Below are 16,419 nucleotides of genomic sequence, written 5' to 3'. Positions count from 1 at the left end.
AACAAAACTGCAAATTTTTAAACAGACCTACGTCATTGCCCTCAATCATGATCAGTGTTCACCCATGACAATAAAATCCAGCACCAGTGATCCAGACATGATTTCTGCTGTGGCACTCAGGGCAGGGGTTATATGTCCATCACCATGAGAGGGGTTTTCCAACCCAAAACAGTATATGAGAATTATTGGTTTCGGATCACACTTCATATCTTTGGTCATGGATATTTATGACAATCCAACAGCTAAAATATCACTAAATGGACAGATGAAGACATCCTCTTTAATATGTTTGCCACATAGAAGCACTTGCTGAACACATATGAACCTCTGAATGTATTGAGGCATTACCTTTCAGCTCAGATGAATACATAATCTTCCTTTAAGGACTTTTTGTTTTAATGAACATTTTAAATCTGTGATATACATAGTGAAACCATCACATTTCCATGATGCATAGCCATTATACAATATGTTAAAGAGTAAGTAGCATAAATACAACAATTAAATGTGAAATGGACAGTATCCTATTACAAGAGCTCCAGTCTTCTATATGTCTGTGCATCAGCAGGTACATGGACTTCTCAGCTATCAGCATGTAATATACATAACATCTAACTCAATTAACACAGTACATGGTGTATAGTCAATATCTTTCTCCTCCATTGCTCCGACGGCAATTAGTCTCACCTGTGTAGTGATTGTATTTCAAAGCAGATGGACTAAAGGCTAAGTGGTGACTATATCTCTGGGAGATGATATCTGGGGAAGGGTTAGAGCTTCCCCATGCCTGAGTAAATCTAGAAGTTGGGCCCAGAGGTCTTTCCTGCTAGAGGCAGATGGTATCAGTTCTCAGAAATTGGAGAGTTGCTCCTGGCAGTACATAACATCTTTTATCCAGGAGTCAGTGGATGGGCACTTTTTCCTCCCCCACCTTATCGCCAGCTCTCGTATAGCCATTAGCAGCACCATCGCGGTCAGGCGTCAGTTAGCCTGGGGGACTTCTTTGACAAAGCCCATTAGTCCTACTGGTGTTATGCTATCTGTAACCACCCGGTAATGTCCTGCACTATTCTGATCACTTGGTCCCAATATTCCGCTATCACTGGAAATTACAATGCCAAATGCAGGAAAGTGGCGTCTGGTGCCTTAAATTTCCTGATGTTGTTGTCTGTCCTTAATCCCATTTTCAGGAGCTGTAAAGGAGTTTGATATAGTTGGTATAGAAACTTGAAGTGGATTAATCTTAATCTATAGTTGGGGGACAGTAATTCCAACGGGCCTCAGCAGTACAATGATTGTTCCATTGTAATCTGTTTCTCAAGATCGGTGTTCCAGATCTCTAGCGCACAAGGATGTGCTACAGGGTGCATTTTGTGTGGAGGTGTACAGGCGAGTAACTTATTTGCGTGGCGACGGTTCCATCAGCAGATGCTCCAGGGGTGCAAGAGTAGGGGGTGGGGTTGGAAATCTATTGTGCAATTTCTTATAGGGAGCTCTAAGCTTGTAGTATAGCAGTGTGTCTGATGGGTTCAGGGTGTCTCTGTCCATCAATTGCAGAGGGGTCATGAATACATCATCAGTGTAGAAGTCTTTGAATCTAGTGATGTGGAGGCTGCTTGAGTGCCTGTTCTGTCAATGGGATGGAAGGGGCTTATGAAAGCGATAAGCCCGCTCTTCTCTTTAATCCATTCCACGCCCATCTCAAAGTCTTCACTGTATCTATTTCTTTAGCAGAACATTTATATTGCTGGCGCAGGGCTGTGGTCTGCGGTAGTGGGGCAGCGTTGTCCTGCTCTATGGCCACATAAGGTTGGTACAGGGTTGAATACAGCCAGTAATGCTGAAATTGGGCTTGTGTGCAGTACGTGTATAACTGAAAATCTGGTGCTCCCATCCCAACCTGCCGGAGTGGCAGTATTAGGATTTCCCAGGCGATTTGGCTGTTTACCAGTCTAGACCAGGGTAATCATGTTGGATCTAAGTTTTTTTAAAAGGCTGGTGCTAATGGTATGGGCAGCTTTATGAATAAGTATAATATCGTTGCAATGGCTATTCGTCCTGCCAGTCAGATGGGTAGCTTAGTGCCGATGAAGGACTGTTGACATTGAAAGACTCTGAATCATCCATGACCAAATTAGTAAATGCATATGCAAAGAAATTTGGTCAATTTCTAGATGAAAGATTAATATGAACAGATCAGAAATATAAAATCTTACATCCCAGATTCAAATGATGTAAGGCATAAATTCAATGTTTTCAAGTTAATTTTTAATATTTAGGAATTAAAAGTTCTGAACAGATACCAATTATACAATGACAATTTCCTTGTCTTTTGTAGACAATTAAAAAGACCTTAACTCCTGGATCTGTTTGTTCCTATTATGGACATACGGTATAAATATGATTCAAATAAAAATACTCCCATCAATCATTTATCTGTTTCAAGGTCACCTAATTATTGTAGAGAGTGACTTCTTTTATTTATTTTTTTCAAATCATTTTTATTGAAAGTTTTACAGAATACAATCAAAGCAACTAAGGAGACGATAAACCAAATTGACAAAGGAAATAAGTAAACAGCAAGTGGACACTAGTACCCGAATCTGTCATTCTATACAATTGTAACAACAAGATAGAGATCTACATGAATTGGCAGAGCTGTCAACAATCGAAATCGTACAATAATTATTCACATATGCAGAGCTACAGTGGTGCGAGTAGCAATTTAGAAGAAACGAAGACCTTTTACCTTAAATTAGATCTTGCTATATCACCATTAAATTATAGTAAATAATAATAACATAAAAATTAATAACAAGACCAATGGCTCGTGTTATTAACGATAAATGCACTTGATGCTAATCTGAGCTGTGCAATTGAGGTAATTATAGTGTACTGTTGGGCTATGGTACGGTAGCCTCATGTGTGTCCCATGGTGAATTGAATGTTAAAGGTTGTCATGGGGGTTTAAAAAAGGAGGAAGAGTCCATAGCATACCACATTTTCATGTGGGCTGGACGCCATGGAGAAAGTTGTTGGGGACTGTTTAAAGTTAAATTAAATTAAAATAATTTAAATTAAAGAGTGACTTCTTTCATTGCATACTGAAAGCTAGGTCCAGGGTCTTCTGACAACTTTTACATCATACAAAATGCGGCCACTAGAGACAGGCCACCTTTGAGAAAATGTTTGGGAAACTGATAGGTACAAACTTGATAATATCCAAATTATGCACTTTTCTTGTGGACGCTGTCCATTCCAATGAGTAGTTGCACATGAATCAATGGCAGAAATTCCTTGGGGCACTGATTCCTGCTCAAGACAGGGATATCTCAAGAAAAAACACTTATAGAAACGTTATTTTAAAAAAAGATTATAGATGCATTAAAAAATTATTATTCCCCAGTTAAAATTAATTGCAGGCTTCCCATTGCCTCACCAGCTTGCTGAAGGGTCTGTGCAGCAGTGGAAGGACACCTTGCATATCTGATTGGGGAAACAGACTTTACAACACAGCTTGAACCACGCTGTGCCTTTTCAATGCAGCCCAGCATCTTTACAATGCATTCCTTTACCCCGCAAGTCATTACAACAACCTGCCTTAGGGAAAGAGTTGTTGTACTTTAAGTTCAACACTTTCCCTACTGTTACACAGACAAGAGTTGTAATAGTAAATTATACTATTCCAAAGTCAAGCGCTCTCCCTAAGGCAAGACATTGTAATGACTTGCTTGGTAAAGGAATACATTTGTGGTTCAGACCATGATGTAAAGGCATGCATGGTAAATGTGTGCATGATTCAAACATACAACCATCTGATGGAGTTGTCCTAAGCTCCGTCCATTTAGGTGGCTAAAACACTTTGGGAGGTACTTGACTTCCTTATGCCTTTTAGGTCCAGGGGCATGTGTAGTAGAGCTAAAATCAGATAGGTGCGACTATATCTATATAAGACAGACTGATATGTGACCTTGCAAAGTTTGGAGACTGTAAAGCTTGCAATCGTTTTTCAATGGTGGAAGCAGAAACCTCTCAGATGCCTAATCGTTCTACACAGACCGATATCAATGCTTGTCATGAAGAAACCTCTTAGCAATCAAAGGGACGCACAGCTCCTTTGAGGACTACTGCTGGTCCATCTCTACAAGGGCATTCAAGTGCGTATGTTGCCATCAAGATGGGTCCCTTGGGTCTTTTCTCCTAAGTTGTTGGAGGCTTTTGAGAGTGCGCTGTTATGGTCCTTGGAAAAACTAAGTTCACTTGATGGCTCCAAGATGATAGTTTGAGACACCAACAACTGTGGAAGGGTAGGGAGGTTTGGGGAGGAATGTTTTAGGAGGATGCAATGGGAAATTCGTAATTGACTGCTGTGAATGCTATTAGTTTACCTGTATGCTAAAGTGCTACAGTGCTCCTACCCCTCCTGTAGTGAAGTTATATAAAAAATATATGTTTGAAAAAAAAATACCAAATAATAAACCTGTGACTTTTCCTATTTCAGGCGCAATCTGGTTGAGTCAATTACAAAACAGTACCTGCAGAGCTGCCTTTACCACACAAAGACAGACCCCCTATGCCCTGTCTTTAGCCTGGGATATGTGGTGTCAGAATCTGGGCAGGATTTTGCAGCCTTGGCCTATAAGGTACTGTATGGTGTTTAGAGGTGAATTTATGCTCCTTCTATGAACAGTTTTTATTTTGTGACTTTTTCATTATGCCTTTTTCATAGTATGTTGTCTTGTTGTCCTTATTTGATCTGCATATTATCCGAGTACTGGAAACGTATGCTTAGACAAACCCATTCTGCTTATTAATCTACCTTTGGGTATAAGATAGCATTACTGTTAGAGCTGCACTTTGTTTTATGTTTTTGTTATCTTTTGTCAGAACCATAGGTTCAGCAAAGGGTTCCACAAATTAGGAGATTTCTAGTACAATATCAATGACAAGATAAAAAAATAGTTATAAGGAAAGTATCATTAAATTTGAAGCAGCTCGTTCAGGGCTAAGTTTGGGGAAAAAGGTCTAATGGAGGAAATCACAAAAGGAATAACTAATATAATCATAGAGTACTTTGAGGAAACCAGTAGGTTACAGCAATCAGAAATGTTTGTGACCCCCGTCAAGACAGTGATTAAATACCTTACATGGCAATACTATGGGAGGACTTCATTTTTGGACAAATTAAAAGAGCCCTAAGATCATTGAGACTTGGGTAGTCTATAGGAAGGTGGTAAGTGACATTTGCAATAAGCTAAACAGAGGTGTTACCATGTAATACAATGTGCTAAAACGTGGGCCCAGCTTATCCCTCCCTTGTTATCAAATGACGCACCAACAGGAAGATGAGACAAATAGCTTGGGTTCCAGATGTTTTCCATCACAGGTCACAAGCTAGCTCATAATTTGATTAAGTGAGAGTTTTAATGGTGTTTAGGCTGTTTGCCTCAGATTAATCCAATGATTATACCAGTCCTAAAAAAAGGCTTTTGGGTAATCATGACGGTGATCACTGGAGGCTGTATTACAAAAGGCAAGTCTTAAAATCATATAGGTTGACAATCAAATGGTAATATTCCTAATGCCTGATTATGATGACTTGAGAATAAATGCAATGGAGTTTGTCTTAGACCACAACATACTTCATTGGTGTGAATCTTTTGATTCCAAATAGGGAAAAGGGCCATTTTTCTGCCACTGTCACTCTGCACCTGAAAGCCTGAACCTTACAGGGAACCTTATCTGAAAATATTCATATGAGAAGCTACCACTTCAGTTTTTGGGCTTAACATGGTTAGGCCCCACAGTCCCCATGGCGTAGCCTAACAGGAGCAACAGGCTGCCTCCCATACAAGGCATTAATGCAGAACATGTAGTGGTAATATTTGCAACCAGAGTAGTGGCCCGTACCATCACCATCATTCAAGTGCTTGGCAATATCAGAAATAGTAGATCAATTCAAGAAGTTCAGAACAACACCAACATGCCACATAAGTGAGCATGCACAACCAATGGAGTTCTTATTTTTCTCTTCTCTTGAGAGGTCTATACTTAGGAACATAGTGCCACTTGCAGATCATAACTAGAAAATTACTAATCATGCCTACATTTCCCTGTAACCTGTAGCACATTTATACCTATCATGAACATCTCAGAAGGAAATATAGTTCTCAGGTTGAATGCCAGTACGGTGTACTTGACCATGGATATATGGAGCACACAATCACAAATTCAGTGTCAGGTTCACCAGCCTGCACCTTCTTGCATTCTTGCATGGAAGGCTTTGGTGCTAAGTACCGCAAGGGAATTGACATGGGGTTGAAGTTGAAGCAGGTGGTTTGACAATGGCCAAGTGCAGCAACCTTGTGTAGGATTTGGCCCTGATGGTGGCACAGAGAGACAACATTCAGAAATTCAGAAATGTGGCAGGAAGCAGGGCCCAGCGGGACAGGAATGGGAGTCTAATATGAACAGGTGCTTGAGGGCGGTGAAGCAAATATATACTGTATGTGGTTGCCCGAACAAATTCATTAAAGCGTAGGGTTCGTGGAAGGGGATGGATGACGTCGTGTCACACAATGAGTAAACAGGGAGGGGAAATGTGTGCAGTAGAGCCACATGAATCAAGTTTGGTATTGTGTGGCTTGTCTAGCACATGCTGTGACTGTATTGTGATACATATAATTAGCAGTCTGTCTCTATGGAGGGGGTTGTGTCGCCATTGGGGGCTGGTAGAGGGAGTTGTTATGAAAATAAAAGTTTGTCAATTTTACCAAAACTGACAAAAATATATTTTTTTTAAACCTGGTGTTGGATTTGTTGCTGATAATGGGTCCAATATGATTGATTTATTATGCCCTATGTTCCTCACCTTGAGTTTAAACATTTTATGACCCACTGCAATGCTGTTAAAAGAGGTGTTTGGATGTTGGTAGCACCCAAAATGTTGCATTAATCATACTCTCTGATAAGGTGTTTGTAATATTTATGCACATAGCACAGACATCATAATTTAACATGCCACCAGTTAAAGACATTACCACTGACCAGCTGTAATTTGACATTAGATATGTTTGACTACAGATGTGAGCCATGTTCAGAAGCAAGTGATTATGCCAACAGTCACACCTGATCACTGGATGGAACAATATTTACACGTATGGGGGAGCAATTGTTTTATATTAGGGATAAGCCATGGGGGCTTTTGGCCAACTAAAACTAGATTTAACCCCTTGCTTATGTTTGAGAGGGCCTACATAACATCCTAAATAGGTGTAATCTTTTCCATCTATTCAAATATCTTGAAGGGCTCAACGAAGTTGTTTCAAGTAAGATATATTTTGTAGAATTACTTTCAATTAAATGAACTTGTAATAACATAAAGAGACAATTAGGCTTTGCGTGGAGGCTAGAGAATATTGTAAGTTCATGTGGTCTAACAGGGTGAGAAATTTAGGAATCAATGTTATGAATGTACCATTAGAAAAATATCCCTTTCTGTGGTGGGGTTTGAAAATCGAAGCTTGTCCTAGCTCCGACAATGTTGATAGAAAGGGCGATTTGTTAAGCAAGGGGCTGATTATTGCAAAACATTCCCCTACTAATTTTGCGTATGACAGTTTAAGCATTAAAATTAATTTTAGCTGACAAAAGGATGATGGTTAATGACCACCAGGGCTCGGTTTAGAATTTGCAGAACAAGGTACTCGACTGCAAACACGATGGAGTACCCTGCTTGTCAAACCCCTTGTCTGCCAGCCTCATGCAGAGATTAGTGGATCTTAACTGTTCTGTTAATGGAATACTTCCTCTGACGTTCCGACAGAGTAGGGCTGGTGGAAAGAAAGAACATTGTACCACCCACCCTACTTAGAGTGGATGGTGTGATTTCTTTTTTTTCCTGTCCATTATACGAGGACAAACCTGTCAGTAAGAGACAGGAAAAAAATAATGACCCCCATTCCCTGAGCGAAAACTCCCCGGGCACAGGTGTCATTACTTTTTTGTTTTCAGTAGCAAATACCTGCTTTAGGAGTTTTTTTTCTGAAAAACCAAAACAATTTGAAACCTTGGGTCGACAACTGCCATTGGTTTTGGCAGGCATCCATCCAACGTTTTCAATTTTTTTGTTTTTCAGAAACAAACCTTTTGTAAGTTGAAATTAACTGCCATGACACCAGTCCCTTTCAATATACAGAGAAGACTGCTGGGCCGGCTGTCATCTCTATATTTGGCAAATGATATTTCATTAGGGTGGCAGAGGTAATGTCCACCACCCTGATGAGCTGTGCTCTGTTTACCAAGCCTTAAATTAAGCCCTCAGTCTAGAGACAACCTCCTGGAAGGCAGTGCGAGGTTCCTAGCATTACCAAAAGCAAGAAGTTTGATATGATCACTGGCGGCTTCACAATCATAGTAGCAAACTAAAGAATACAGACTCCATTTATGCAAAATGATATAGAGTAGATATTCCCCGGATCACTCACAGAATGTCAATGCATACAATATCGAAAAAAAATCTGAAATTAAATATCAATAACACATATTGACTTTCTATACTTAGCTAGTAAAATCACAAATTTCGAGAAAATAAATAAAGTCATTAAACATATCCATTTTTACCTATAAAGAAAACAAAAATATCAGAATCAAAAATATTGTGACCTTTAAATAACTATATGATATGTCAAAACATCGATTCACTCAATATCGACTACAATATTATTGTAAAAATTACTTCAAATAAATGCAAAACATTTAATCCACACTTTTAGATTAAATAAAAATATATTACATTCACAAACTATTAACCATACACGCCAATACATTATATGATTAAAATATAAAAAATAGAACTCTAAACAATTAGAATTAACTGCAAACATTTAAACCCCAACCTAAAAAGTAATAAATATTTATATAATAAATGTATATTCAAAAATTTCAAACTATATGCATTAAAAATAAAACCTTGAGGGGTTTTTGAGCGTTTTCTATAGAAGAACTCAACTGATAAAAAAAAAGATTTAATTAAGATTAAACCAACAAATAAAAGAAAACTATAAACAACTTTAACCAATCAAACAAATAATTAAATTGCCAAAAATAAAGGCACACTAAATTAAACAACTAAATACTTAAAAAATGACAAACTCAGCAAGCCAAGGAAATTCTGGTGGATTCTCTCATCTCACCATTAAAGAAGAAACATATACATCAAAACAACTACCCAACCAAGTAAGTAAAACTTATATTTAAACTAAAACATTGTTATTAAACTTAAAAATGTAAATAAGCAAATATTAAAACACTCTCCAACATCTATCTCTTTATATAGACAAAAAAACGGCAACGTGAAAAACCAAATATCTGCCAGAAAATAACAACTATCACAAACCAGTAAAAAGATATAAGAAAGTAAGTATATATACATCAGGCGGGTATGGGGACGTGGTTGGGCCAAATTATTTGAGATGGTCATTACTATGTATTCCTTGTCATTATGTACGCTCTATGTGAGGTACTGCTTGAGTGCTACTGCCTTCTGCTGTCCTGATATTTCATCCTGTACTGTGCTAGATGTGTGCCATATGTTCATATATGCCAATTACCATGGCTTAAAATTTAATAAAAATAGTTTATAAAAAAAACTATAAACTCACCCAAATAGCAAGCAAAAATAAACCTAACGACCTCAAACTCTTGAAACTACCAACAAATTAACATTAAAAATAAAAAGTATGTTGTGTTTTTTTCAACCAACAGAAAATAAAGCACCTGCTCCATATTAGAAAATCCCCAATGGAAAAGCTGTAAAACCGTGTGAAACATCTAAGCTCAACATGCATGTAAGTATACAAAATAGAAGCAGTTACATATTTTTAAATGGAAATAATCATACAGACGTTAAATTATTATATATATTTACACTATTACACTTCTATCAGATACAATGACAGAAGCTGCAGAATATATTGTTTCACAGAAAGGAAAGCAGTTACTAAATCACTTGGGCTACACCTACAGCCAACAAAAGTGCATCATCGGAAAATATAAACTGGAAATGTACTAAGTATTATTCTAATGCATGCTACTGGAGGGCACCTACAAAAGATGATGTGATGTAATTCATGTAAGAGAGCACATCCATCTCCCTGAATATTACAGAAAGAAAAGTAAGGGAGATCATGCAGGATATTGGAGAGGCAAGCACCAGGAACCACACAACCAAAACCCTTAAAGATATACTACCTAAAGCCCCCGAACACATAGGAGGGGTTCTCTAGCTTCTCTGCACTTTAAAATGTTTAACTGCAAGAACTAAAAAAGCCACCAGCGGTACCCCACCTGCCTCTAGAAGATACCAAGATATACAAATAACTGAACATTTAACAATTACACGTTACACATTACATATTACTCATTATTCATTACTCATTAACAATTACACACATTGAGGAACCTTTCCTTTTATATGACAACCTAAATAATGAGAACACAATCCTAATGTTCCCTAAAGCAGTTAAATTAGTAAAACGTAGCCAATGTCAAACAAATCTGTCCCAAATTATTCACTCAAATATACACCATACATGGTGAATATCAAACACAAATATACATTTTATATATGCCCTACTACCAAATAAGCAGAGCAGCACATCCTATGACCTCTTTCACCATATAAACCATAAAACAAATAACTACTACCCTCAAACAATTATCACCGACTTTGAGCAAGACGTGATTGCTTAAAGTCATTCAAAAATGTTACCGCCACACAGCCATACAAGGCTGTTACTATCATTTCAATCAAAGTATATGGCGATACCTCAAAAAATCTGCACTAAGCTGGTGATTCCGAGATCAGCGGTTCACTGCTGCTGCAGTTGGGAGAATGCCGGCATGCCAGAGGCATCCCTCCAATCAATCAATCAGTCATTTGTTAAGCGCGACTACTCACCCATAAGGGTCTCAATCGCATTTGGAGTTGACCACCAGGCCGGCGGTTTGCCGGTGGCAGCAGCATGGTTTGGCTCACAGTGTGAGCCAGAAGGCAATGCCGCAGCACTGTATGGAAAACAATGCGAACATGTCAGTGCAGGCATAGGGGGTACAACATATGCCCCTAGCCACAATGCCCAGTAGGCTAAAACGTCCAGGCTTGCTATCCGGGGCCCCTTTCCTGCCTTTCCGCTGACCTTTTTACGGTGAGGTGCCCGCCATGAAAAGGCCAACAGAAAGAAGGTCAAAATAAGCATGGCGGTGCCAGAATCCATCCCCGTCGATTTCCCCACTGCCGCAGGGTCCTGGCAGTGGCAGCAGTCTTGTGTTGGTCTGACCGCCAGGGTAGAATTCGGGCAGTTGGACTACTGAGAAAAGCGGCGGTCAGACCATCTTACTTTTAATCAGGCTCTAAGTGTAGAATATTCTACATGCAGCAAATTTTATATAAAAAAAAGACAAATAAGAAAAGGCTTACCTGTTCCGAACAGAAGCCCCTTACTGCTATCTGGTTCTGGGAAAATAGACTACAAATAACACAAATAGGGTACAAAATAGAGGGTAGTGGTAACAAAATGGCTGCTAAATGAAACAAAACAATAGAAATAAAAGGGAAATATTGCAAAAATGTTGAACAAATGTGTATATATATATATATATTTTTTTTTTTTTTAATTAAACTTAGAAAACCTGCCAAAAATGTTTTATAAAGTGTAAAAAAAGTTTACATTGAATAATAGTATAAAATATATACAATAATTTGATATATGCTGAAAAATTGTATGTTAAAATTATGTTTAAAAATTTGACATGAGAAAATTATGTTGAACAAAGAAAAGTTTTTTATAACTTTAGTTTTTTTAAAGTATATTTATTTATTGCTTGGGGTACAGTTCAAACAGTTTTCATTCAGACAATTTCCGCTGTTTCAAATGACGAAAAAGTTGTCAAATTGCAAGGAAAATGACATAGGGAAAAAAATAGGGAAAAAAATAGCAGCTCAACACTAATGTTGTTCATTTTACTTAAAACATAAAGCATCTTAGGGTGATCATGCAATATCAATGTCCAGCAGTCTTACATCCACAAACAAAAATATACTGACCAAATGCTGACTTCCATAATGTCAGACAAAATTTGGAAAAAGACCCATAGTTAACCTAATGGCTGACATTATAAAGTGACAGTGTAAATACAGTACTCATTTCATCAACATTTTAAATGCTGCCAAAAAAACAATAATGCGCTTGCTTCCCTTTCCATCTGAAAGTAAATCGGAAGATGTATACTGCCAACTAAATGACTAACACAGTAAAGTGAGGGTGCAGATACAGTGCTTGTATGATCAGGCTACTGATTGCTTGGTGACACAGTAAAGTGACAATGCAGAAGACCTATTGTTACCCTAATGGCTGGCATTATAAAGTAACAGTACAAATACAGGGGCATATTAGCAAGGGCAATATCGCTGCCTTAGCGGCACTTTTTGCTGCTAAAGCGGCAATATTTTTATCGCTCTATCAGCAGTTAGCGACAGCTTTCAGGCGATAGCGACCGGTTTGTGGCCCGCTTTGCATGTCAGCAATATTTATCGCTAATGACATGCAAAGTGGGCGTACCCAAACTGTTAGCGACTGAAAGCAGTCGCTAACACAGCTATCGCCTATTAGCAACACAGGCTTTGTGATAAAAAAAGTCACGCTAAGCACGATTATCGCTAGAATCTAACACCTGCTAAAAATATGACTTACCTGTTTCTTCAATGGGAGGTGGATTGTCAGGTTAAGTCCCCATTGTCGTTAATGCGTGAATATCGCTGGATTTACAGCGATATTCAGGCATTTCGCCGCTATCGCTGGATATATGAGCACAATGGAGATAAACGTTGCTAAAAGCATGTTTTCTCCGCTAACATATCCAGCGATAACAATAAACGCGCTAAGCGCGTTTTGCGATACATATCGCAATTCCTTGCTAATATGCCCCACAGTGCTTATAACAACTGACATGCTGGGAAAAAACTGTAAAATGCTAGTTTCTCCTTCCATTTGAAAGTGAATCTGAAGATGCATAATACCAACCAAATGACCAACACAGTAAAATGACGGTGCAGGTGCAGTGCCTATATGGCCAGGCTTACTGATTGCTTGGTGACACAGTAAAGTGACAGCGCAACTAGGATACTGGCTTCGTTCTAAAACCCAACCAAAGAATGAAATGGCTGCGATATCAGCATAGTACTGATAAAGTGCAGCGTGGGATCTGTATCTAGTTCTCCTAGACCCCTGTACCTTTTTAGAAGGCTGTATAATATTCACCCGGGCATAATACCAGTATTCCCTTGTGCTGATTGTACTCATCTTGCTAACCCACTCCTCAAATGTGGGGTTCACAGGATACTTTCCGTGACATATAATAGGCCATGCCACCGACATAGAAATATAAATGAATTGTGCACATTTCTTCCCAAACAAAATAGCGAGACCTAGCAAAATAGTGTAGGGTTAGGGTTTAACCTTGCTTCCCACCTTAAAGGGGTATACTAAAAAATCTGCATCCTAAATTCGGAAGCAGCCTTACACAAAATAAACATATGTTCCCAATCTCCTACTCATTTACATCTAGGGCATTTTCTAGTAGTAATTTCAAACATTTTGTTAAGCCTCTCAGGGCTATGATAAAGCATCCGGGTGCTAAAAAACATATTTCTGTGAAAATATGCCCCTTTCAGCAATGAAAATCCATATTCAAAATACTTTGATCAGGTCTCTCTTGTCCATCTCTATCCGCTCCCTCCATTTCATCCAAGTATGAGTGATCACTATCCCGCCGAAGTTCTTTATACCAGTAACTCAGTGAACCGTTCACTGTTTCAAACCTAAAGAGTTTCCTGACCAACCCGACTGTACGATATATTTTGGGTAGGGAGAGTCTATTAAGGACAGAGACCATCTGTCTATAAGAAAAACTAAAGGATACTTCATATGGGGTATTGTTTGAACAAGTCTCTGCCACAAAGTTTACCATCTTCCGGTCTCAATTTAAAAATATTCCTCTTTTCCCACTTCTTGATTGCAACCGAGGAAAGACAGGGGAAAGATGGGAGAAACATGCCTAGGGAGTTCCACCGTAAATAGCTGTTTTTTTTTAAATTTGTGAAGAATTGTTACTTCTCAGCACTAACATTCTCCAAGGTCTTATACCTCTCTTCTGTATTTTAGGTTCCTTGATGGCTCTCATCAAACTGGCTATATTTTAGAGACACAGCATCAATAAATTTATAAAATTGTTGAACTGAGACCCGGAATAGAAGAATGATGCATCTGCACAGCACTGGAAGCTGCATTAATACATTCTAAAACATGGGAGTGCCAAGACATTCTTTGTCTTAGGCAGTTGTAGTATTTTTATGCTGGCTCTGGAAGATGTAATACCATACATAAATTATGTCAAACTACTCTCCAGCTTGTTGAAAGAACCTGCCTCCAACTTGCAAGAGACATTTATAAAAAGAAATAATATGTAACATTAACGATATCCGACCAATTACTGAAATGGGAAGATATTTTCAGATGGCTAAAAGAGAATACATTTTTGTTAATAACGGGACATAATTTAGGAAATAGCTATCTAGAACTGAATCGGAATACAATACCCGAAAATATCTCTTGGGATATGAATTATAATTAGAATTAATGTCTGGGGGTAACACTTTGGTTGCAGTATTGAACAAAAGAGCTTCAGGGCCTTATTACGAGTTTGGTGTGCCTCTTGTCAGTCTGCCACTGCTGCGTCAACAGGAGGACCGTCAAGCCCGTTGTGTGCCCACCGGACGGATTATGAGTGTAATCCAGGGCGGGTTGACAGTGCTACAGAGGTCTCACGGCAGCGGCTGTATAAGGCTCATAGGAGAACCTTAACAACAGACTCCCATTGTGACAGCGCCTGCAGCACATTCCTGCACGGTGTGGAATGCATGTCATACCCTGCAGGAACAGGGTACAATTTCAAGGGGGCACCCCCCGCATGCAACCCTAGGCCCAGATCCAGCAGGGGGCCCTATTAGCATCCCCTTTCCTGCATGTCCGACACCCTTTTCAGGGTGTCCTCACTGCCATGAAAAGGATGGTGGATATGTAGGTCGTAATGTTCTTGGCAGTGCCTGCATCAGCTCCACCAGCATATTGAGGCCGGTTGCAGACCACCAGAACAGCAGGCTAACCTTAACGTATGTAGCATTCACAGACTGAGGAAGGTGGCCCTATCCTACTGGCCCTTGAGCTAGAACAGGCATTCGATACAGTTGATTGAGAATGCATGTTTGCTGTGCTCTCGCGGTTTGGGCTTCCGGTGAGATTACTTTGCCTCATTGGATTATTCTATATGGTCCAGGGTCAGCTTATATTGAACCCCTTTGAGATCAGTTGGGGCACATGCCAGGGATGTCCACTGTTGCCATTCTTATTCGTATTTGTAATGGAGTCTTTAGCCTAGTGGCTGTGGTGCCCCGGGCAGTAGTGGGGCATCTTGTTGGGAACTTAGCATCATGCAGTTCCTAATACGCGGATGTTGTTCTTCTTTACATACCGGACATCAGACACGGGCTTGGAAGCATTGAACTGGTACTTGAACAGTTCAGGAAAGCCTCAGGTCTGGGAGTGAATTGGGCCAAGATCTATCTGTTCCTGGTGAGCCCAACATGCCAGCTGCAACTCCTCATGGTGGGATACCAACGGTTGAGATGGGTGCCGTCTACTTTCCATTATCTAGGTGTTCAAATATACAACAACACCCAAAATCTTACCAGGGTGATAACCTTCCTGAGGCCACAGATGGCCTTCTGGAGCACGTTGCCGCCTACAGTGCAGGGGCGCGTCTCACTGTCTAAGATGGTAATGCTCCCCTGACTCCTTTACTACTTCCATAATCTGCCAGTTCACATACCAAGCTCTGCCTTCCGCACCTTACATGATATGCTGGGGATCTTTATCAGGAACAAGGGGCGTAGATGGGTCACACTGTGGAAGCTCCAGCTGCCAGTTGACAAGGGGGGCTAAGGGGCTCCAAATTATGAACATTAGTACATTGCAGCGCAGTTACAGTGGCTGTCACTCTGGCTAGCAGATCGACACCTAGTCGGACTGGGCATACCCACATTGGATCGAGACGCTCAAGTTATTCATGAGTTATTACCGTCGGGTAAACTCCCCCCCACACTCAAATAACCTACAGGCCGTAGCATATGCCAGCTACACCAGGAGCTTCAGTTTAACCCCGACCCTGACACCGTACAAGCTTGAGATCTGTGTCAGGACCCTACCGCCTTTCAGGAAATTGATTGAGAGGGAGGCGATAGGGCTCTGGGAATCAGACAGGGTGGTTAAGCTGGACGCCCTGTTCCAAAACTGTGCCCTTGTG

General features: G+C 39.7%; 1 protein-coding gene across 3 annotated transcripts in view; it reads left to right on the top strand.

Annotated features, from left to right (window-relative positions):
* Positions 1-16,419, top strand: part of LOC146858930 (P2X purinoceptor 1-like) — a 725,716-nt gene that overhangs the window by 519,597 nt on the left and 189,700 nt on the right. For all 3 annotated transcript variants that reach the window (XM_085649572.1, XM_085649574.1, XM_085649573.1), the window contains exon 7: positions 4,502-4,643. In XM_085649572.1, coding sequence (XP_085505698.1) covers positions 4,502-4,643 — 142 coding nt within the window. The remainder of the gene's footprint in view (positions 1-4,501; positions 4,644-16,419) is intronic.

Source organism: Triturus cristatus, chromosome 3_2 (assembly GCF_964204655.1).
Source record: "Triturus cristatus chromosome 3_2, aTriCri1.1, whole genome shotgun sequence".
Taxonomy (NCBI): domain Eukaryota; kingdom Metazoa; phylum Chordata; class Amphibia; order Caudata; family Salamandridae; genus Triturus; species Triturus cristatus.
Note: the sequence above shows the minus strand (reverse complement) of the source record. Positions and strands in the feature narration are given on the sequence as shown.